The sequence below is a fragment of the Eurytemora carolleeae genome, unplaced genomic scaffold (genome assembly GCF_000591075.1).
Source record: "Eurytemora carolleeae unplaced genomic scaffold, Eaff_2.0 scaffold1310, whole genome shotgun sequence".
Taxonomy (NCBI): domain Eukaryota; kingdom Metazoa; phylum Arthropoda; class Copepoda; order Calanoida; family Temoridae; genus Eurytemora; species Eurytemora carolleeae.
This window is the reverse complement of record NW_019397197.1, coordinates 36,080-59,929: the sequence shown is the minus strand read 5'-3', so window position 1 is coordinate 59,929 and position 23,850 is coordinate 36,080. Positions and strand designations below refer to the sequence as shown.

At 30.8% G+C, this 23,850-nt stretch overlaps 1 protein-coding gene across 4 annotated transcripts in view; it reads left to right on the top strand.

Annotated features, from left to right (window-relative positions):
- Positions 1 to 217: 217 nt before the first annotated feature.
- Positions 218 to 23,850, top strand: part of LOC111712672 (somatostatin receptor type 2) — a 48,377-nt gene continuing 24,744 nt past the window's right edge. For 3 of the 4 annotated variants that reach the window (XM_023487356.1, XM_023487357.1, XM_023487354.1), the window contains exons 1-4: positions 218 to 289; positions 19,506 to 20,286; positions 22,604 to 22,775; positions 23,183 to 23,284. In XM_023487356.1, the coding sequence (XP_023343124.1) occupies positions 20,245 to 20,286; positions 22,604 to 22,775; positions 23,183 to 23,284 (316 nt within the window). In that variant the 5' untranslated portion in view covers positions 218 to 289; positions 19,506 to 20,244. Of the gene's footprint in view, positions 290 to 18,973; positions 19,119 to 19,505; positions 20,287 to 22,603; positions 22,776 to 23,182; positions 23,285 to 23,850 lie in introns of those variants that run through there. The other variant, XM_023487355.1, reaches the window with a different exon arrangement.

Here is a 23,850-nt window from a genome sequence, read left to right as displayed (position 1 = left end):
CCTGGAGAGCTATAACGGAGATTAACACGAAGAGAAAAGGGATCCTGAAGAACTATGACGGAAATTAACGCGATGAGAAGATGGATATAGGGGATTTAGGACGAAGATTAACGCGGAGAGAAAAGGACGGAGATTAAAACGAAGAGAAAAGGGATCCTGAAGAAGAAACCTGAGGACGGGGGAGCAGGTGAATCTATAAATCGAGGCCAGATCCTCTCTTCTCTTCAGTTTGAGTTTGTCTCTGCTCCCGGTCGGACACAACCAAACCTCGGCCTCTCAACGCCTAAAAGTAGGTTAAGCAAAGTACTAAATTGTTGAAGATAACATTTTTGACATGTTTATCTGTCTGCAAGTAAGAATATCTGATTAATGAATGAGTGAATGAATGGGATATTGTTGTCTAGAATTGTATGATTATAAATCCTGATATAAATAAATGTAGAATAAGTTGGGTGGATGGGTGGCCAGATTCTGCCCAATTCATCTTACAACTAGGCTTACTAGGCCTTCAACTTACAAGAGAGAAAACCAGTATTTTAAATTAGAGAATATTAAACTTGTATATTTTTGTTATCATATATTTTCTTATATATTTCTTTTGATGTTCTGACCATTGAAAATTGCATTTCTTTGCAAGTTTTACGCTTGATCAGAATGTAAATATTTTATAGAAAAACTAACCCCCCCCCCCCAAACCTTCTCATATATATAGTTTACCCATCGTGTTGGAAACCTTAAAAGCTTTTGGGTAAATAAATTATTCTTTCGGGAAAAATTATATTCTTTGGGCTAAAAAAGCTCGGAAACTTTTGCTTTTATTTTCACCAAAGTTTTGAAAATCATTATAGGAACAATATGTTAACAGATAAATAACTGTTCTAGATACACAATAGGTAGGCTACAGTTGAATTTAACTTTACTAGGCTTTTAGGGCGCTACGCGCCCATCTTCTATTTAAATTGTGAACATGTTCTTTTTGTTTACATTTTAAACAAAGAAGAAGAAAAAAAATTGCGGATTTTTAAAAAAAAATCGCGGATTTTCAAGAATTTAAATTTTTTTACAAAATTAAAAACCTTTGAAACACATTTTTTTATCATTCATAAACCTTCCCTGTGGTCACGTGATGTCCCACAAAAAATTTGGGCCCGATCGGTTCAGCCGTTTTGACGTTTATTGGATACAAAAAACATACAAGCTAAATTTATAGATAGATTAACTTTCTCTCTTTTGAAATTCCATTTGGGTGCTATTATTCATGAACCTCATGAGTGTTAATTAACATATTCTTGTGAGTGGAAAATAAGCGATATTACAATAAGTGTTAATTCACATACCCATAAGAATTTCTTTCATAAAATCTTTGAGTGTTGATTTATAAATGTAATTTTCCTAACCCTCATGTGTCTTAACTTCTAACCCTAAACGTTTATGAACAATATTCCTAATTCCTTATTGTTGTGAGTTTAAACTCCGACTCTCATGAGCGTTTATTTAAAGAGCTTCATGAGGTTTAATTTACTATATATCATGAGAGTCATTTTGCAACCCTCGTGAATAGATAAAACTATTAAATTACAAATGTAAAAACCTGTAATTTATTTGGACAAATGCCAGCAATAAAACTTTTAAAGAATTTATTTTCGACTAGCTTGGGAACCCAGCTTTGATTGGAAACAAAGATTTCTTTGTAAGAGTCAACTTATTTAACTAAACACTTTTAAACCAAGCTAAGAACATTCCCGTGGTTCTCCTACGTCCCCAATAAAAAAATCGGTGAATGGATTCCGGAGTTATGATCGGACATACAAACAAAACAACAAACAGATATTACTTCTTTATAATCACAGCTTCACTTTAATTAAGTGAATAATAGTGTATTTGTCACTGTTTAGTCGTTTTCTGACACTTGAATTGTCTTTCATGTTCCGGTGCAGTGAATGGCAAGATGGAATCTTTCATTGATATATTTTCTTTTTCCTACCATATTTACACATACAAGTATATAAGCATAAGTAATATATAGAAACTAGAAATTCAAGGCGCTTCGCGCCCTTCTTTCTAGCCTTAGAGGGCGCTTCGCGCCCATCTCCTAAATTAATTGTGAACATGTTCTCTTTGTGTACATCGTAAAACAAAACAAAAATAATTCGCCGATTTTCACAAAAAATTTCGCGGATTTTCAAAATTTTTAAAAATTTAATAACGATCGAATTTTGACTGAGACAAATATTTGAAATTTTGATGATTCATAAACCTTCCCTGGAGTCCCTAGATGTCCCACAAAAAATTTGGGCCCGATCGGTTCAGCCGTTTTGACGTTTATTGGATACAAACAAACAAACAAACAAACAGACAAACAGACAGACAGACAAGCCAAATTTATATATAGATACCCTCAATACACAACCTGTCCTGACATATTTCCTAAAAAAAATCTTTTAGAATAATAATAGATTTTTAATCTCCCTGACGAATTATAATGAACAATGAAAAAATTATGGAAATTTTAAGATAAAATGATTTTTACGCAAAACAGTTTAAACTTTTGCATATATTACTTTTAAATCGGTAAGATGTATAACTTTTAAACTTTTTCCAATGAAGGCAATTGCTCATGGTTCATATTTTTAATGAAAGATGATAGGGGGGATCTTTTTTATGATATTAAACGGTAGTAAGTATATTTAGTACATCCTATATGTTGTCTGGACTAAGCTCTATACATCATATATTCTCCTTTACAGTATATATATGAATATATATAGACAGACAAAACCTTTCACAGAAATAACAAGATAAAGAGCTAGATATACTGTGTATAGAACATAGAACAGTTAGATAATAGATATAGTTAATATAGTTAATGTGCTAGTCATCAAATTGTACTACAATGATTTAGTAAATACTAGATTGGGAACCCAGCGTTGCCCAGGCACTCGTAATTATTCCCGCAATTTACCCGCAACTTGGTTCCCAATCAAAAATTAAGGCAAACCGGTCAATGGGTTCCTGATTTATGATCGAACGTACAAACAAACAAACCTAGACAAACATAGATTACAATTTTTACGAAGATATAAACATGTATTTTTCAATATTTGTACTTTTATTTTAGCACCCACCAATATAGTCAATATTGTGTACTGTATAAATATAGAATAGTTGTATATATGTTTGTGATGGACCGTCAATGTAGTCTATTTACTAATCAATATCTGTTCTGTGTACTGTCTTCTGTAGTTATAGATATAATCAATATATATTCAATACATGCATTAATATACAATGTACATTTATGTTGTTCTAACTAATTAAGAGCTGATTACGTTTCACTGTCTTTAGTTTATTTTTATGTCTTTTTTTAAATAGAACTATTCTTCAAATTTAAAAAGAAAATCTTTTTTTCTTTTGTTAACTCCTTTTCAAATTCTTATTCTAAAACCAGTCAAAACTAGAAAAGTAAATGAACATATCAAATTAGATCCAATAAAATAAAATTTGATCCAAAAAAATCAAATCAGATCTAACTAGATCAGACAAGATCCAATTAGATCAAACTTGATCAAACTATATCAAACTTGATCAAACTAGATCAAACTAGACAAACTTAATTACACTAGATCAAACTAGATCAAACAAGATCCAATTAGACCAAACTAGATTTAACTAGTTCATACTTGTTCAAACTTCATCAAACTAAATCAAACTTGATCAAACTAGATCAAACTAGACAAGCTTGATTACACTAGATCAAACTAGATCAAACTAGACAAGCTTGATTACACTAGATCAAACTAGATCAAACTAGATAAAACAAGATCCAATTAGACCAAACTAAATTTAACTAGTTCATACTTGTTCAAACTTAATCAAACTAGATCAAACTTGACAAACTTGATTACACTAGATCAAACTAGATCAAACTAGATCAAACTAGATCAAACAAGATCCAATTAGACCAAACTAGATCAAACTGAACACTGAACACTGAACACTGCAACCACTGATTACTAAAAACCGAAAACTGAACACTGAACACTGAACACTGAACAGTGAACACCGAAAACTAGATTTTAAAGTGTAATAACTAAAGAAGTTGTTTACTTTTTCTTCTAATGTCTAGAACCGAAAAACACTCTGAACTTCCCAACATTTGTTTTGTGTGAGAAGATTAACGAGATAAATTAGAACTATTTTACAGTCAACTCACAGACCTTCATCCTTACAACTATACTTTAAAGATAAATGGCCGGATATACAACTGTGTATCAAGTATTGAGACCGAGCCGACTTTAAAGTGTCGCTAGGCCTTTGCCTCACCTTAAACTATATACTGAATCCGGACCAATCAGAGAACAAGCAAGGTGTAAACGGCGAAAATCAGTTTTTAAATGTCGTACTTTTAATGAAATATTGAAATTCTGCCAACCATTAATTCTATGTACAGTATGAGGATTGGGCCGGACCGGTACAGTATGTACAGTAGTATGAGGATTGGGTTGGACCGGTACAGTATGTACAGTGTGTTCAGTATATGGATTGGGTCAGACCGGTACGAATTTAGTAGAGCTTTCACAATTCCTGACATTCTGAGCTGGCAGTGGCCTATGTTTGAACTTACCAAACCATTTACACTTTTTTGCAGCCCTGAATATAAAGCTCTCATTGATAACTCCTCATGCTCAAGTTCTTTTCCCCCTTTCCCAATAGTCTAAAAAATTTAAAATTTTTATTTAAAGTACATTTAGTTTGTTTTTAATTGCAAAAAATAAAAAATCTACAAATAAACAGTTTTCAATGATCATTAAAAAAAACTTTATTAAAAATATTCCTGATAATTTGTTTTCTTGTAAAAATTTCCGGAGAACTCCTAAATTTATCATGGAAAAGTTTAAAAGTTTAAAAGTTTAATCTGAAGGAGGGGATGATGGTACGTGCTAACACGAGATTTTAATCCCAAACCTGCCCCTGTATCAACGTTACAGAAGTTTCAGCTAAGAACTAGAAGAGATGTTAAAAATTGTTACGTTGTACAACACATTCTGCAACTAATAAATAATGAACTATAATTAGGATGCGCAATAAGTAGGGGTGCTCACCGTTTTCAATAAAGATCGGAAAGCGATAGTTTTTATTTTTATTTTGAATTTTTCTAAACTAACTAACAAAACGAATTGTTAAAGCTAACAATGTGTACAATGTGTTAGTTTTAGACTTTTGAAAACGAAAAGCGAAAGGACAAAAATGTAGTTTTGAAGAAAAACCAATCGTTTTGGTATACATTTTATTTAACCAAATTTGATCGTTAGAAGCTTTTTATTCAAGCGTTTTCAAAACTACCGTTTTTCCATCTTTGAAAATTTTCTTTTTAAAAATATAATCGTTTTGAAAAATATCGTTTCGTTTTTCTTCTTAAAAACTATCATAACTTATTTTCATCCCTTTAAAAACTATCGTTTTCAACAGCGATCGTTTTAAAACGATCGTTTTAAAGATTTATAAATATCAAAATAGTTTATTCTAAACATCTGTTTTTCTTACACTTATAAGGTTTGTTTACGCCGCACAATTGCTGTGTCTGATGGTCATTGTAGTATTTAAAGTCATAAATTAAGTTTAAATCTCGTCTTCCTGTCCCAGAGCTTTCTGAGTTTCACTGTATTCTGGCGAAACTGTCTTCACAACAAAGGAATGTGTTCAAGTCTTTGTTTGACCCAATTGTGGTAACTTTTAAAGTAAAGAAAACTTTTCCCCAATAATTACAAATTATGATTATTTATTAACCTTATTAGACAACTGAGGGAAGTTGGGGGAGGGTTGACATATTTTTTCATTTATTGTTGGACCGCAGAGTGAAAATAAAAAGCAACAAATTTTAATTGCAGCGACTTCTACAACAATACCAAAAATCGTTTTTTTTTGGTTCTTTTTGAATCCACTCGCGAATTTTGAGTGACTGACAGTGACAAGGTTTCTTTTTTAAAAGTTTTTATGAATGAGTAAGAACCTTTTGGCAAACGTAGGATGTTAATGCTCTTTTAAGAAATGATAAGATTTTATTATAAGAAATATAACAAACAAATCTTTTTAAATATTATATTTTTCAATTTAATTTACTCTATTTCTCTTTTGGTTCATTTGAAATAATAAAGTATTCAGTCTGACGTGTTGTAATTTATTAAGTGTAGAAATTAGGGGAATATTTTTTTTAGATAAAAAATGAGCTAAGTTCTAATCTTTTCCATTTCAAAATATTTTCGTTCTAATTTTTGAATCAATATATCTTTTCTCCTATCTACAAACACCTTTGCAATAGATTAGAAAATTTAAACTTAAGACATTTCCCTTGGACAATCTTTGTGTAACTTATCTTTGAAAGTGATCAAGATTTATTTCGTTTTCCTCCCTTTCTTTCTTCTTTATATATCTTAAACTGAAAACTAGAAAGAAGGAGACTTCCCTCGTACCATCAACTTTGTGACCTCGTAGCTCCTCTAGCATTAAATTTACGCAAAACCTAATTTTTCCAATTAAACATTATAAATTCAAAACAAAATGATGTCTTCCGTTCTATGTGTAATGTATCAATAAATTGTATTACTATTTATGTCTATGTGCCGATGCATTGTGTCAATGTGTATATAATGTGTATTTATGTCTATGTGCATATGCACTGTGTCCAGTAGGATCTACAGGCACAATGCAGATTTGATGCTTCATCAGTAGGACCTAAATGCACAATGTAGATTTGATGCTTGACCAGTAGGACCTACAGGCATTATTTCGATTTAATGCTTGATCAGTAGGACCTACAGGCACACTGTAGATTTGATCAGTAGGACCTACAGGCCAACGTAGACTTGATGCTTGACCAGTAAGATCTACAGGCACAATGTAGATTTGATGCTTGATCAGTAGGACCTACAGGCACAATGTAGATTTGATGCTTGATCAGTAGGAACTACAGGCACAATGTAGATTTGATGCTTGATCAGTAGGAACTACAGGCACAATGTAGATTTTATGCTTGACCAGTAGAACATACAGGCACAATATAGATTTGATGTTTGACCAATAGAACCTACAGGCACAATGTAGATTTGATGCTTGATCAGTAGGACCTACAGGCACAATGTAAATTTGATGCTTGATCTGTAGGACCTACAGGCACAATGTAGATTTGATGCTTGACCAGTAGAACCTACAGGCACAATGTAGATTTGATGCTTCATCAGTAGGACCCACAGGCACAATGTAGATTTGATGCTTGACCAGTAGGACCTACAGGCATTATGTCAATTTAATGCTTGAGCAGTATAACCTACAGGCACAATATAGATTTGATGCTTGATCAGTAGGATCTACAGGCACAATGTAGATTTGATGCTTGATCTGTAGGATCTACAGGCACAAGACCAGTAGAACATACAGGCACAATGTAGATTTGATGCTTGACCAGTAGAACCTACAGGCACAATGTAGATTTGATGCTTGATCAGTAGGACCTACAGGCACAATGTAGATTTGATGCTTGACCAGTAGAACCTACAGGAACAATGTAGATTTGATGCTTGATCAGTAGGACGTAAAGGCACACTGTGGATTTGATGCTTGACCAGTAGGACCTAAAGGCACAATGCAGTTCCAAATTACTATGAAAATCAAAATCAATTTTCAAAGCTTGGTCTACTTTAAAGTGTTGGCATTTGATTTTACATAATTCACATATACATTTCTGTAGTTCAAGACATTTGGTTTTACATAACTTACATATACATTTCTGAAGCTCAAGACATTTGATTTTACATAATTTACTTATACATTTCTGTACATCAAGACATTTGCACATTGGCTTTAGATTTTAAGAATGAATTGGCAAAATTCTCATTCAACCTTTGAATCTCTGTGACGGATATTGTGTCTTGGTATTTAGTCCTATTTACAAGGAGAAGTCTAACAAGTTCAAAACTATCTCAATATCATATCTTTTTAAGTCAAAGAAAAGATATTTTTCTTTTCTATCCCTATCTCTATGAAAATACCTGTTCTAAGATCTAAGAAATGTCCAATATGAGAGATGTCTATAAATATATATACTCTATGTTTGACAAATTAGGAAGAGAATAACATGTACGTTGTTAAAAGAAACTATTCTCTTATTTCAGTCTACGGAGATTGTTTTTACCTTGCTTTTCATTTTTACTTTTATACTAATATTTCTGGAAAATAGATGGTAAAAGCCTTATTCATTTGTTTAAAATGGAGGGTCACTTCACTAGATAAACTGCACTAAATTTTCAGCTAAAAAAATACGAATATCAAACAAAGAATTAAAGGTACAGTTGTGAATAGAAAATATACTAAAATTATAGCTATACAGACCTTTCAGATCAATTTTATAAAAAATCCTTATACTTTTATATCTTTTATAAAAGGCAAAAAGCGTTCTTTCTATCTGATGTCCCCCTCCCACCCAGTTTATCTATAATGGGATTCCTTAATATAGGTAATTTGGCAGTACATGGATACTAGACAGTATTCACGTTTACAGGATATAAACATTAAATATAAGACGTTATGATCTTTTAAAAATAAAAATATATGTATATAGTTTCAAGTGATTCTTACATTGAATATTGCCATTAACGATGGACCGGCATATCTGAAAAATCTTGACGTAAGATATCATTGCTTTTCAATCACTCGAAGTAAATATTTTTCAAAAAAAACCACGGTCAAAGTTATGTGTAAATTCATAATTTTAAGGTGAATCTTGGCATTTATTGGGAAAACTCCAGGCAAAGTTGGGTTTCCAAGCTAGTGAGAAATTTGTCACTTAATTCGAATTAAGTAATGTTGGCGAGAGTTCATTTAATACATGATATCACGTGTTATAGACGCAATGTGCACTTAAGAAATAGATAATTTGGAATTTAATGATTTTTTTCTGTGTGACAAATGTTCCCAGTACCGACGGATTTTAAGGGTTATATTAAGCTAAATGTAAATAATTTATTATTGTAAGTGCTGGACTAAACTATCTCAATTATTCAAAGTTTTAAAATGTTTTAATGAAAGAACTTGCAAAAAAGGTTTTCATAAGATAAAGAAATAAATTTTAAGCATTACAACGTATCAACCCTCAACCCCTAACAATTACACTTATATGCCGATTCCATTATGGCCTGATCCAATCAGATTTCAGTCATGTGTTTGTTGTCTATTCTGAACCAATACAAATAGTATCTTGGTAACATCTATCTTTCTATCTATCTCATTATCCAATTAGAGATATGAATCCTTGAATCGGCGCTAACAGTAAATGGAAATATTAACTTCTACTGAAACTATAGTGATATAGCCAAGCTTACAACGTATCTACCATCCAACCATACAACCTATCCAATTAACTTTACAACATATTCATTATTAAAACGTATTAACTAGGCCCTTCACTGTCCAGACGCTTTATTACTTTTTATGGAATTTCCCGGTAAATGGTTCTAAACTAAACCAATAAATAAAAACCAGTATTTTCTACATTTTACATGCAAACCATGAATTAGAACCAAAAGCCAAGTTGTTTGTTTTCACTTTATACTTGTAATTTGCCACAATTAATAATACATGTAATTTATCCCATTATTTCCTTTATTATTATAAATTATTGTGTTTTTTTTATGAAAGTTATAATCTAGATTTTATACCTTTACATTTACTCTTTACACATTGTTTCTATCCATTACTTTCTGTTTCAATTTATGTTTAAAACCATAAATATGTTTAAACTCTCTAAAATTCCTTAATGTCCAATCTCTTATTTTTAACCTCGATGTCCAATCTTTTATTTTTTAACCTCGATGTCCAATCTTTTATTTTTTTAACCTCAATGTCAGATGTAAATATCACAGATATCTGTAGCTTTAATACCCTGTGCAAACTTGTATTTCTAATCATTATACCATGTATGTCTGATTCTGTAGGATTGGATATTGTCTATATCCGGTCAATTGCTTGGCTTCATAGTCTTACAGAACAAGAACAACTCTAAACATAATGATAACATTAAATAAAACATTCACCTGATTAGAAGAAGATAGTTAGGACCGAAGAATTTCTTTTTTTTCAATTAGGAAAAATTTTCAAAGTCTCACTTTTTTTACATCTAAAGGTAAAGTTATAGAGATTAGAGCAAGAAGAAAATGTTTCAAAATAATGATGTCATTTTCGTAAAAAAAATCTTATTTTGAATGATTTGAATTTTGAATGATTGAATAGTCTGCTCCCAGGGGAACGGGAGGGAATTTGTTTCAAATATATGTATATTCTAAACGACTATATAGGGGAGGGGNAATCATTCTTGCATGTAACTTGTCAAAGTTTTCACCACAAATTCTAGAAAAAATAAATTTTTAAATAGTCTGATGTAAAAGTGTTAACTGCATTCGATCGGATCACGAAGAAAAATTTAATGTTTATTGTGAAATATACAAAATATTTTACAACACCCTATAGCAACAAACAAGAAAAAATATTGACTGCAAACATCAGATAATAAGACTAAACTTAAACATTTCTTCTTAAGTTTATGGAAAAAAATACTTAATTTGATAATTCCTAAATTTACAATTTTCATATAATTATTAATTATACGTTTTCTGTGTAATACAATTAATTATTTTTTAGTGATCGTTTATTGTAATTTAGCTTTCTGTCCTTCTATTTTTATATGCACATTCTAGAATAATACACGTGGACTGGGAACAATAAAAATTCTAAAGTTTACTTTTTTATTTTGTTCTAGCATGCAACTCNCCCCCCCCCTGCCCGGCCACTTAAAACAATCAGAGAATTACCAAAATTGGCAAAGTACACAAACTAGTTCCAAGGTAAACAGAGAGCTGCTGCAGGATGTTTGCAAATAATTGGAAACTTTATTTGCGCGTTACCTTTTATTGCAAATTTGGCAGAAACCCTTTAAGCTGGGAAAGCTTGGATATATCAGACTTTTCCTCTTTAAAGGGAGAAATTGCATTAATTAAAGAACTGTTCAATAAGTTACTGCAAGTGCAAACTATAGATAGAAGGAGACTGTCAAATTTATGCTGGGATGCCTTTGTGACCTTGTAGCTCCTCTAGTTTTGATTTCACACATAAGTAGTTTTAGTATTTTGTCTGGTTATACATAAGAAAATAAAAACATTTTTATTAATCTTAATAGCTCTTCAATAACATGAGTTATGATTGAAAACAGAAAAAATAAATTTTTACGAGCAATTTACTTTAGTTTGACGTGAAATAAATAAGTTACTTTAGTTTGACGTGAAATAAAAAGTTACTTTAGTTTGACGTGAAATAAACAATTTACTTTAGCTTGACATGAATAAGGCAATTTACTTTAGTTTGACGTGAATTAAACAATTTACATTAGCTTGGCGTGAAATAAACAATGTACTTTAGTTTGACGTGAAATAAACAATTTACATTAGCTTGGCGTGAAATAAACAATTTACTTTCGTTTGACGTGAAATAAACAATTTACTTTTTTACTTTTGTTTGACGTGAAATAAACTATTTACTTTAGTTTGAAGTGAAATAAACAGTTTACTTTTGTTTGAAGTGAAATAAACAATTTACTTTAGTTTGACGTAGAGTAAACAATTTACTTTAGGTTGACGTAAAATAAATAAGTTACTTTAGTTTGACGTGCATTAAAAATTTACATTAGCTTGGCGTGAAATAAACAATCTACTTTAGCTTGAAGTGAAATAAACAGTTTACTTTAGTTTGACGTGAAATAAACAATTTACTTTAGTTTGACGTGAAATAAATAATTTACTTTAGTTTGACGTGAAGTAAACAGTTTACTTTTGTTTGAAGTGAAATAAACAATTTACTTTAGTTTGAAGTAGAATAAACAATTTACTTTAGTTTGACGTGAAATAAATAAGTCACTTTAGTTTGACGTGAATTAAACAATTTACATTAGCTTGGCGTGAAATAAACAATTTACTTTAGTTTGACGTGAAATAAACAATTTACTTTAGTTTGAAGTGAAATAAACAATTTACTTTAGTTTGACGTAGAATAAACAATTTACTTTAGTTTGAAGTGAAATAAACAGTTTACTTTTGTTTGAAGTGAAATAAACAATTTACTTTAGTTTGAAGTGAAATAAACAATTTACTTTAGTTTGACGTGAATTAGACAATTACTTTAGTTTGACGTGAAATAAACAATTTACTTTAGTTTAACGTGAAATAAACAATTTATAACTTTATATTTAACGTGAAATAAACAATTTAAAACTTTAGTTAGACGTGAAATAAACAATTTTGTTTTTTGTTTTGTTTTTAAGAATCTTTGGTGTTTAAATAAATTTTTTCTTTGAACAAAGCCAATACAGATCAGAATTTTCTCTCTTTCATTCTTACTTTCTTTCATTTTTTTCTGTCTTTTTATCTTACTTTCTTTATTCCTGAAGTTCTTTCTTCCTTTTTTCTTTCTTTCTTTCTTTCTTTCTTTCTTTCTTTCTTTCTTTCTTTCTTTCTTTCTTTTCTTTCTTTCTTTCTTTCTTTCTTTCTTTCTTTCTTTCTTTCTTTCTTTCTTTCTTTCTTTCTTTCTTTCTTTCTTTCTTTCTTTCTTTCCTTCTTTCTTTTTTTTCTTTCTCTCTTTCTTTCTTTCTTTCTTTTTTACTTTCTTTTTCTTTCTTTCTTTCATTCTTTTTTTCTTTCTTTCTTTCTTTCTTTCTTTATTTTTTTCTTTCTTTTTTTCTTTTTTTCTTTCTTTCTTTCTTTCTTTCTTTCTTTCTTTCTTTCTTTCTTTCTTTTTTTTTTCTTTCTTTCTTTCTTTCTTTCTTTCTTTCTTTTTTTTCTTTCTTTCTTTCTTTCTTTCTTTCTTTTTTCTTTCTTTCTTTTTTCTTTCTTTCTTTCTTTCTTTCTTTCTTTCTTTCCTTCTTTCTTTCTTTCTTTCTTTCTTTTTTCTTTCTGTCTGTCTTTCTTTCTGTCTTTCTTTCTTTCTTTCTTTCTTTCTTTCTTTCTTTCTTTTTTTCTTTCTTTCTTTCTTTCTTTCTTTCTTTCTTTCTTTCTTTCTTTCTTTCTTTTTTTCTTTCACCGCATATACCACATATATATAATGCATATATATATTTATATAACGCACAAACTTAATTTTTTGATTTTTTGATTTGAAATTTTTCCAATTTGTTTGTCTTGAAAGTATGTTGATGTATTTCACTCATGATAGAAAATTATAAAGGAAACCCCAATTTTTATTTATAGAATAATTCCAATTCATTGGATTTTATGAACAAGTGTTTATTGTTAAACTTCTTGCAAGCTTATTAATATTTATTACTTTTCCTCGCAGTTCTTTGTTTCTTTGTCATTACATTATGTTTAATCAAAAGAAATGGCCGACTTGTAAAGACTTGTGAAAAAGAACTTTATATTCTCTTTGTATATTTCTGTTCTGCCCCCCCCCCCCATCCCTTGATGTATTATTCAAAAGCCTTTAAAGTTACCTAAAGACGATAAAATTTTTACTGTTTTCGTAAAGCATCAAATTATTACTTTAATAAACTTTTTTTTACCTTTTTATATTTTTTATTGCTCTATAGTTTATGTGCCATGAATTTTAGTTTTAATTTTACATTATTTCAATAAGTCTTTAATAATTTTTGTTGTTTTGGGCGTTTTTAATATTTTTTTTCAATATGATTTTCGTCTTATTATTTTTGTCAGACAGGGACAAAAAGACCAAAATAGAGACATGCCAACATCATGCCACAGTTTCCAGACATACATCTATATAATAAAACAAGACATTCGTATGTTCCCTATAGCCGGCCAAACGGCTGGACCGAATGGGCTGACATTTTTTGGCCCTAGACAAAATTCGAGTTCGATTTAACGTTTCTAGGACACAAACAAACCAACAAACAGCTACTATATTTAGTATTCTATTGATACTAATAAACCAACAAACAGCTGCTATATATAGTATACTATTGATACTAATAAACCAACAAACAGCTGCTATATATAGTATACTATTGATACTAATAAACCAACAAACAGCTGCTATATATAGTATACTATTGATACTAATGAAGTATTTGACATGTTTCAATGTGTCTAAGCCTAGTAAATGCATTTCAAGCCGAAATTCGATTTATTTTTGTCACCTTGCAAAACGATTTGTCGGCCGCCATTTACAATCTTGAAATTTATAAGTTTGAAAATATTGATTTCTTCCAATTCGAAAATATATTTAAAATTAGAAATTGAAAAAATGAAGAGAAATGAACTTTGAAATAATAGTTGTTTACACTTTGTTTTGTTTTTAAACAAGAGAAAGTACAAATTTAAGTTTGAATATTTCTCATGGGTTGCTGAATGCAACTCAACTAGAACTAAAAACATTCAAATTTAATTCGCGTTTAGACTTGTTAACTGTTAACCCGCTTATCTTATAGATATATCAAGATAGAGACATCATCCTTTCATCAATATCATCCCCCCTCCCACCTTCCACTTAGGCCAATCAAAGATATGTTTGCTGAAATCTGCCAATCAAATTATCATTTCTTATTGATAATTTTCATTTTTAATAGAAAATGCATCGGACTTAAAACATTTAGCTAAGAAGAATAATTTAAAAATTATCAAAAGAATTTTATTCAAAAATAGTTTTTTTGTGCAATTGGAAAATGTGAGTTTCTGATTTTTATTTTGCATTTTACACTCTGTCACTTAGATCTAAAACTGTGGCAAACCCCGCGCCCCCCCCCCTTCATGTTTTGCAGAAATTGAGCAAATGCGAATTTAATGATGCCTTCCCTCTCCCCTAGACTTGGAGACCTTCCAATTTATATTTTTATTCAGCAATCTTGGAAAATATTTAACACTAATTTTACTCCGACGCGACGTTGGATGACGTATTTTTTACTTCTGAAAGTTAATCGAAAAAACTAAACTGAACTTATCTAAATATTTATACATCATTACTTGGCTTGCTTGTTGGTTGCTAATTTAAAAATTCAAAAACAAAAATTTCAAAATTAACCTTTGAACTGCAGTTTCTCTACCCTTCTTCCCTTTTAAACATCTCTTCTACCCTCTCTTATAATTATATTTGAACAGTTTCTTTACCCTCCCCAAGAATTTCTTTTTTTTCANGGTAACATGTTAAATTAACAGGGTAACATGTTAAATTAACAGGGTAACATGTTAAATTAACAGGGTAACATGTTAAATTAACAGGGTAACATGTTAAATTAACAGGGTAACATGTTAAATTAACAGGGTAACATGTTAAATTAACAGGGTAACATGTTAAATTAACAGGGTAACATGTTAAATTAACAGGGTAACATGTTAAATTAACAGGGTAACATGTTAAATTAACAGGGTAACATGTTAAATTAACAGGGTAACATGTTAAATTAACAGGGTAACATGTTAAATTAACAGGGTAACATGTTAAATTAACAGGGTAACATGTTAAATTAACAGGGTAACCTGCTAAATTTAAAATAAATATTTGAAAGCTCAGAGGAAGAAAGAAATTTTTAAATCAAAAATAACACATTATTTCAAAACAAAGTCAGAGTGACATTTTAATGAGGAAGGAAATTTGGAGAAAGGGAGTGGCGGGGGGATAATAGAACAGGAAGTGAAGAATGGGGAGGGGTAGTAAGGAGAGGGGGGGGGGGTAATACCTTTAATTTTAACTTACTAACCCGGCTAATTTTTTCAGATTTTTGAAGATTTAACAGCTGCATAACAGCTTTATTTTAACGAAGACTTTTGCAAACTCCTGATTGACTTTTGCGACGAAATTTGCATATTTTCGTTAAAAGTAAATCTGCGAAAACTGGGGAGGTGGGGAGGGGAGCAGGAAAATATGAAAAATGATCCGGAGAAGGGTCTCCGCCATTCATGTTTCCCCATTAATCTCGGTCTTCTTATATTTATATTTTAACAAAAAATGTTTAGATGAAGCTATAAATTTGTCAAGCTAAGAAATCAGTTTTCTGAAGATTGAATAGTTGTTACGATTTGANTATTGCCGACATTTAATTTTTACCTTTCAATAAAATGAGTGAAAATAAGCTGGGTTTAAAAACTTCAATAAGATGTGATGAGATTTCATCAACTTCGCATCCTCCCAGATAATTTTGACCCAAATCCTATAAATTGACCCAAGCGCAAAATATGCAAACTGATCATTGCAAAAATTAATTGAAAATATGCACACTCCAGTTCACCGGGAAATTGAAAGGATTTTTACCGACTTTGAGTTTTGACATATATTTGATAATAAATATAGAAAATGAGAATTTCTTATAAATTCTCGAATTTTCTTAAGAATTTTTACTTTTTATCTGAACTGCTGGCGACAAAGAGAAGTCTTCATTATGCGATAATATCTTTTTCTAAAAAGTCAAAACTGAAACATCATTTTTACTTTTCCTAGTTATAAAGTTCAAGGAAAAGAAAAGGGGTAAAGAAACTGTCTATACTTTAATCACTAGTAATTGTCAACAAGGGCGTATACAGAATAAATCTGGGGGGGGGGGCGATATTTGCTCGAAGCGCAAACATTTTTTTTGCCCTCCCCCTAGGAGCTCCAAGGGGGGGGGCAAAATTGAACTGTAAATTCGAAACATTTGGCTTCTTAGATATCAGGCATTAGTATAAGATACTTTAAAGGTACACATACAGTCCAATTACCTTGCAGTAAGTACTATACTTATTCTCTCCTTCAAACAAAAATAGCAGAAAAAAAGCATTGTTTCTAAAAAATCGACATAATATTATACTGTTATGTTAGCAATAATTAGTATTTAAACTAGAGATAGTAAAAGACATTTTTGAAAATGAAAAACTCAACTTAAACTGAAATTCTTTGAGATGCAAAAATTACAAAGTTCCAGCAAATAATTATGTCTTTTGTTTTATGTTTTTATGTCTTATGTCTTATGTTTTTTGTTTTTTAGTTTTTTAGTTCGATTTTTAAAAGTCCACGGGCAACGCCGGGCACTACAGCTAGTTTGGAACAAAAAGAAAGATTACAAAACGGCGGTGCAGTGAATAAAGTAAATTAAATCTAAATTTTGAAAAAATAAAAAAAGGTCTTTTACTAGCTCAAAACTCAGCCTTCGTGGCTTGGCATTTAAAATAATTGTTTTACTTCGCTATCCCTGATACCGCCCATCCGATTAGGATGAATGTGCATTCTAAAAATAGATTTATCATTCGGACTTCTGTCATGGTGGCTCTGGTTCACGTATACAATCTTCTCAGTGCACTGAATAAACATCAAACTAATTTTTTTATGTTCTTCACTCTTCAGTTTAAGATTTGAAAAGTGTGAACGCTCTGAGTTCTATGCGGAGGGCATAGCCCCCCCTTTACATGTCTAGGGGGGCACTGCCCCCTTGCCCCCCCTGTATTATTGTTCTATGACCATGACCCGGTGTTCTATCGATTCCATAGTTTGTGCATTCTTAATTGGCACTATCTAAAGCTAGAATAAAACGAAAAATATTTCGTTAAAGTGAATTAAAGCGACCATTTTGATTTTGTTTGATTGCTTTTTGTTTTGCTTGTAAGGTTGTGAATAATATTTGTATTTATCCCACCAAAATATGTTTAATAAATGAGAGTTTACTTAATTCTGATTAATGATATGGTGGCTAAATGATGTAATTTGTTCACTTAAAGTTCATCCTTTTTATGTAGACGTAGAAAAACCAGCAAAAAATGCAAAAAATGTATCAATTCAATTCTATAAAACACAAATTACCCACACAGAATAAGACCGCAGGGACGACAGTACACAGAAATTATTCATGGATTCTTGTTCACTTCTTTTCAGAATTTAAAAATCTGAATTATTAAGACTTATAGCAGAAGAACAAAAACAAATGATTTCAGGTCGTCGTTACATTATTTGAGGGTAATCCTGTATCTGTAAACAAGGCTGGGAGGGGGATGAGACCTAGACTTTTAAATCATTGTATAATTTGTTAAACATCCCGCATTTCGATCTAATGTTCTAAAGTTTAGCGTTAGAAACTTGTCATAAAAGGGGAAAGCCCCCCTTCCCCCTTGGCCTAGATTTCAAGATGATTCAATTTTTTGCTTGATAATCAATATATCAAAGTATTCAAATCGTTTACAGTAGAAACAAAAACAAGGACAAAACTTCCAAAAAACATTTACGCAATATATGTAAAATATTCCATTCATATTTTATGATTGAAAACACAACAAAGAAATATTCAGACAAAGCCAAAATAAATAAACTCAAATTACATTTCTCAAATGTAAAAAGTTAAGTAATTTGGAAATAAAAAAGAAAATTGATTGAAAAGAAAAAAATGGTTGATACGAAAAATAAAATTAAAGGTTTTGTTGAAGGAACTGGAAGATTCAAAAGATCATTGATTTGAGAGGAAAGAAAGATCATCATGATCACTGATCGTTGACTTGAGAGAGAAGAACTAATGCTAATTTAAGAAAAAAGAAACATCGTTGATCATATATGAAAGATTACTGATAAAATTTTAAAGAGTTTTAGAAAATTTTTTCAAAGATCTTAAGTGAAAAACAGGAAAGTGCTGAAACCTGAAAGATATGTTAAACAAGTTGTAAAGAGAAGGAAATGCAAAATATTTGTAAAATGCAAGGATTGTGCTCTTGTGGAGTTTAAGGAATGCAGTTTTAAGTACTTGAACCTTGTACGCTTAGAGAATATATTAAAACCAAGGTATATATAAAACCAGGAGCCGTTTACAAATATAAAAATATTTTATTTTCATCATTGACGTTATAAAATATTTACATATAAAAGATAAAAAAGAGAAAATTTAAAAAAATAGAAGAAAAAAAATTGTTGTTGTTAATCTGGGATGGATCCGTCGCGTATACCCATCTCAAGATAGGTATACGGGCAATCAGCTGATAGGCACCATTGGTGTAGGAACAAGAATAATATGTTCTGTTTTGAGGCTTAATTCAAGCTCAGATCAGGGGCTCAGTGAGCTCAGTGAAACAATGAATAAGGAAGTTCTATACCACGCATACCTTATATATATGTAAATACAGGTATATAAATATATTATAAATACAGATGCATAACTCTGTAAAAAGAGAATAAGTTTAAATTACGTACGACAATCCCTTTAATATATATAAATGTTATGAATGTATTCAGTATCCTGTTCTAGATAAATGTTTCCTGTCTAATCTATCCCTCTCTATTCACCTTCTGTAAATTCTAAACTTTTTGCAGAATATACTAACACTGTATCATAGTTTAGTTTATGTTTGAAGAAAAAGTGTTTATTTGGATAGTCCCCCCCCCCTCCATAATTTCTCACTGGAAAGAAATTGATACTAAAACAGGAGGTCTAAACATAACTTCATCAGAATTCGTGGATTAACGTGAAATAGAATTAATTTCAACAAATGTTCTATTTTTTTATTTTTCAGATTGAATTTGTGTGCTGGCAGTGAATGGGCTGGAATGTGCATGAAAATGCAAATCTACAAAAAAAGGAAAAAAGAAGAAAGAAACTGCACGGAAAATAATCTATAAAGTTTTCACAGGGATTGTGGAAAATAGGAAAAGTTGAAATATTATCTCATGTCTGAAGTTAACAGCCAGCAACGCCACGGACTACAGATTCAAATCCCCCAAAACTAATTTTGAAATTCCTCAAAATATCCCCGAAAATCCGCGAGTGGGAATATTGAGAAAATCCTCAATTTGTGATGTGTGTCCGCGTTAGGAGATTTCACCAGCAAAGCTGAGGATATATATAGGGACTAGTCTACAGTCATAGTCGGCTTATACATTTACACTGTAGCACAGCTAGCTGTCAGATAGACACCTTACAGCTGTAGTACAGCTAGTTGTCAGATAGACACCTTGCAGCTGTTGTACAGCTAGTTGTCAGATAGACACCTTACAGCTGTAGTACAGCTAGTTGTCAGATAGACACCTTACAGCTGTAGTACAGCTAGTTGTCAGATAGACACCTTGCAGCTGTAGTACAGCTAGTTGTCAGATAGACACCTTACAGCTGTAGCACAGCTCTAGCTGTCAAATAGACACCTTACAGCTGTATGGCATAACGTGAATTAGAAATATGTCTGAACATTGAACAATGTTGACGTGTATTAAATATTTTGTGAAAAATTTGTATAAATAAAAACAAAACTCTACACAATGGTATCAGAACTTTCTCTAGCTGAGCAGTATGTGCTTCAGGTAAACATTTGTTTTCTTCCTTCGATCCTGAAAGGGAATTTAAAGGCTATTCAAAAATGGGTGAAATATCAATTACTTCTGATTTGTAGACATCCACGGGTTGCTTTTAAATTTCTTTGGTCGCAGTAAAGGATTTAAGTTTTTGCCAAAAACTCTGATTTTCTAATTTCAATATCGTTGCAACCCAATGTCGTAGACCTATAATATTTCAAACTATGAATGCTATTAGATCAAATAATGTAAGTTTGAAATATCAAAGGTTTACATAATAAGGTTTTACAAAAACTGAATTTGTGGCAAAGACTCCATTCCTTTTCGCATAAATAACAAATTTATCTTTATAAATTTCACTTTAATAAAAAACATTTACATGATACAATGTGAATCCTAAATGTACTATGTAGATAAATAATTAATAACTTTTTCTGTATAAATGACCTGACCTATATTTCCAATTCAATTAATAATGTTTTGATATAGTTAAGAATATAATTAAAGGGAGTGTTCGCGAAAAATGAAAGGGGGTATAGGCTTAATGCGATGAAAAAACGCTTTTGATCGCTACTAATCTTACTTTTATCTGTTGCGTCTATAAGGAGAAAATTGTTAAAGACGTCTCATACCGAATAACATGGCGTCCATACAAATTGAGAAAATTTCAACATACGACTTAGACCGTAAAAATCAATTTAATTTCAAACAAATCATTCAGATATTACAACCTATAGTCATCGATTATCTTTTTCATAATATGTTTTAATTGTTATGATCTGAGAGTTACTTATAAAAACATTTTTTCCTGTTTCGAGGATTTTTGGCAATGAAGACGACATTTTTATATTTTCCAGGAATATTCGAAAACAAGTTGTAAGCTAAATATAATTTAAAAAAAACAAAATCAAAACTAGTATGAAATATCAAATATATACAAATGTGGCGAAAGATAATCGATGACTTGTTTGAAATTAAATTGATTTTTTACGGTCTAAGTCATATGTTGCAATTTTCTCAATTTGTATGGACGCCATGTTATTCGGTATGAGACGTCTTTAACAATTTTCTCCTTATAGACGCAACAGATAGAAGTAAGATTAGTAGCGATCAAAAGCGCTTTTTTATCGCATTAGCCTATACCCCCTTTCATTTTTCGCGAACTCTCCCTTTAAAGACCCTGTCGGTACAATTTTTAATTAAAGTTTATTTAAAGACATGCCTTAGATTATTTACTATTATTAACATTGAAGTCTAGATATAAGAAATAGAAAAAACATAGTCCTCAAATTCATAATTTATATGTTATATGCATGATTAGGCAATTTTTGTCGTAAATTTAGCAATTCATGACATTTTATTTCATAAGGTTTATTACGAAATCTATCCCTTTCAACCAAATGTTATTACCAAGCAGACAAATTCATTTATCCCGTGAAAAGTGAATATTGAATATTAAGCAGTATATACATTATATATTCAATTAATCTTGTCGGACCTGCTAATTAATTGAATTAAGATAATAAACAAATGTAATTCCCCCTAATATACAAGAATGTGTGTGTATTACTTCGGAACACCTCGAAAATATTTTAATTAGAAAAAAATAGGATTTTTAGACAAATTTCATTTTTAAAAATTATTTCAATAAAAGTGATTAAATCCCAGTTTTTGGCAGTCGTTTGACTTCAATAAACTTTTCATGAAAAAGTTAGATTGATAGTTATTTGTCAAAAAACTAGAAGATCTTCACTATGCAAATCCTCCAGAATTAATCCAAATCTAAATCTTATTAAAACAATAGTTTGGCCATTTTAAATGAGGATTATGAAAGTGCCTGAAACGTGCTAGATTTTTTTAGCGATATAAAAGAACTGAGTTTTTGCCACCGCCTTAATTTTTTTCAATCCCCTATATCTTTTCCACCTGATGGTGTAAACCTTTCTCAATCTTAAACTATTTAAATCTTACATATTTCATGGTTTGGAATATGATCAGGTTGCAAAGAAATAGAGAAATTAGGAAATCGGAGTTTGTGGCCTTGCAAAAAGCAAGTTTTATAAGATGAAAATATTCCATTCCTTGTTAAAATCTGCTTACATTAGCATCTTGTTTTTGTAAATATCTCAGTCACGGATAAATCTCCTCATAATTTCTAATTTATTTTATCATTAATCATTATATCTTTGATATTTCTAAGTAAGCATATCGTCAGATCAACTAGTTAACGTTTGAAGTAACAAATATATAGTAGGTTGCGAAGATATTGGGACAATAAAATTAAACTTTGTAGTGAGTATCCAGTTCTATATTTTACTCTATCCAGGAGCATATGCTGAACTTGAACCTGAGTTTGTGTGATGTTCCAGTAGAGATGCATAATATCTCCAACCTATCTGCTCTCTGCTCCTCCAACCACCCTCCATCCACCCTCCCTCCCCCAGTTATGTCTATTATACAGATATTCTACGGTCTCATCTGTTTACTGGGACTCCTTGGTGAGTAAATATTGCGTTTTTTGGGCACACAGAGTTAGTTTGTGGCAAGAAGTAGTTAAACTCTATATATTCTCTATATTAAGGGAGCTTTCTATCTTTCTCACTAGTTATCTCTATGGTTCTAATGTTCTCTATGTTTAGGAAACTCTCTTGTTATATACGTGGTTCTAATGTTCTCTATGTTTCTGGAACTCACTAGTTATCTCCATGGTTCTAATGTTCTCTATGTTTAGGGAACTCTCTTGTTATCTACGTGGTTCTAATGTTCTCTATGTTTAGGGAACTCTCTAGTTATCTACGTGGTTCTAATGTTCTCTATGTTTAGGAAACTCTCTTGTTATCTACGTGGTTCTAAGGTTCTCTATGTTTAGGGAACTCTCTTGTTATCTACGTTTCTCTATGTTTAGGAAACTCTCTTGTTATCTACGTGGTTCTAAGGTTCTCTAAGATGCACACGGTTACCAACATGTATATCCTGAACCTAGCCATAGCTGACGAAACTTTCCTAGGCAAACAGATCCAAATTATATAAAAAAGTATTTGGAAATTTTAACCCCATATTAAATTAACGATTATTTTTATTTTTTAAAATATTAATTACCTACTATATAATTGAAATTTAATTGTTAATTAAAAAAGTTTTCTTCCCACAAAGTGATGATAAGCAAAACATTACTCTCAAATATAGGTTTCTGTATGAAATTGCAACTTTACGTACCCTCATATCTTTGCCTCATGGATTTATATCTAAATAATAAAGCTCTTCGCTCAAATATGCATATTTATGTTTATTAACTGAAGAGGAGCAATCCGAAACAATTTGTATTAACAAATATTAAAACTAAGGAGCTGCTCTGATTATTGCTTTACAGTTATACTATCTGGAGTGCCCGGCGTTGCCCGTGGAAAAAAACAAATAAAAAAATATTTTTGGAGAAAAAAATGTCGAATTTTTTAAAGCCTATATTACCCACTGACAGCCAATGGTTCCCTTAAAAAAATTCAGCTCATTCAGTCCAGCCGTTTGCGAAGAGCCTTATTTTATAGATTTATATATATATATTTATATATATAT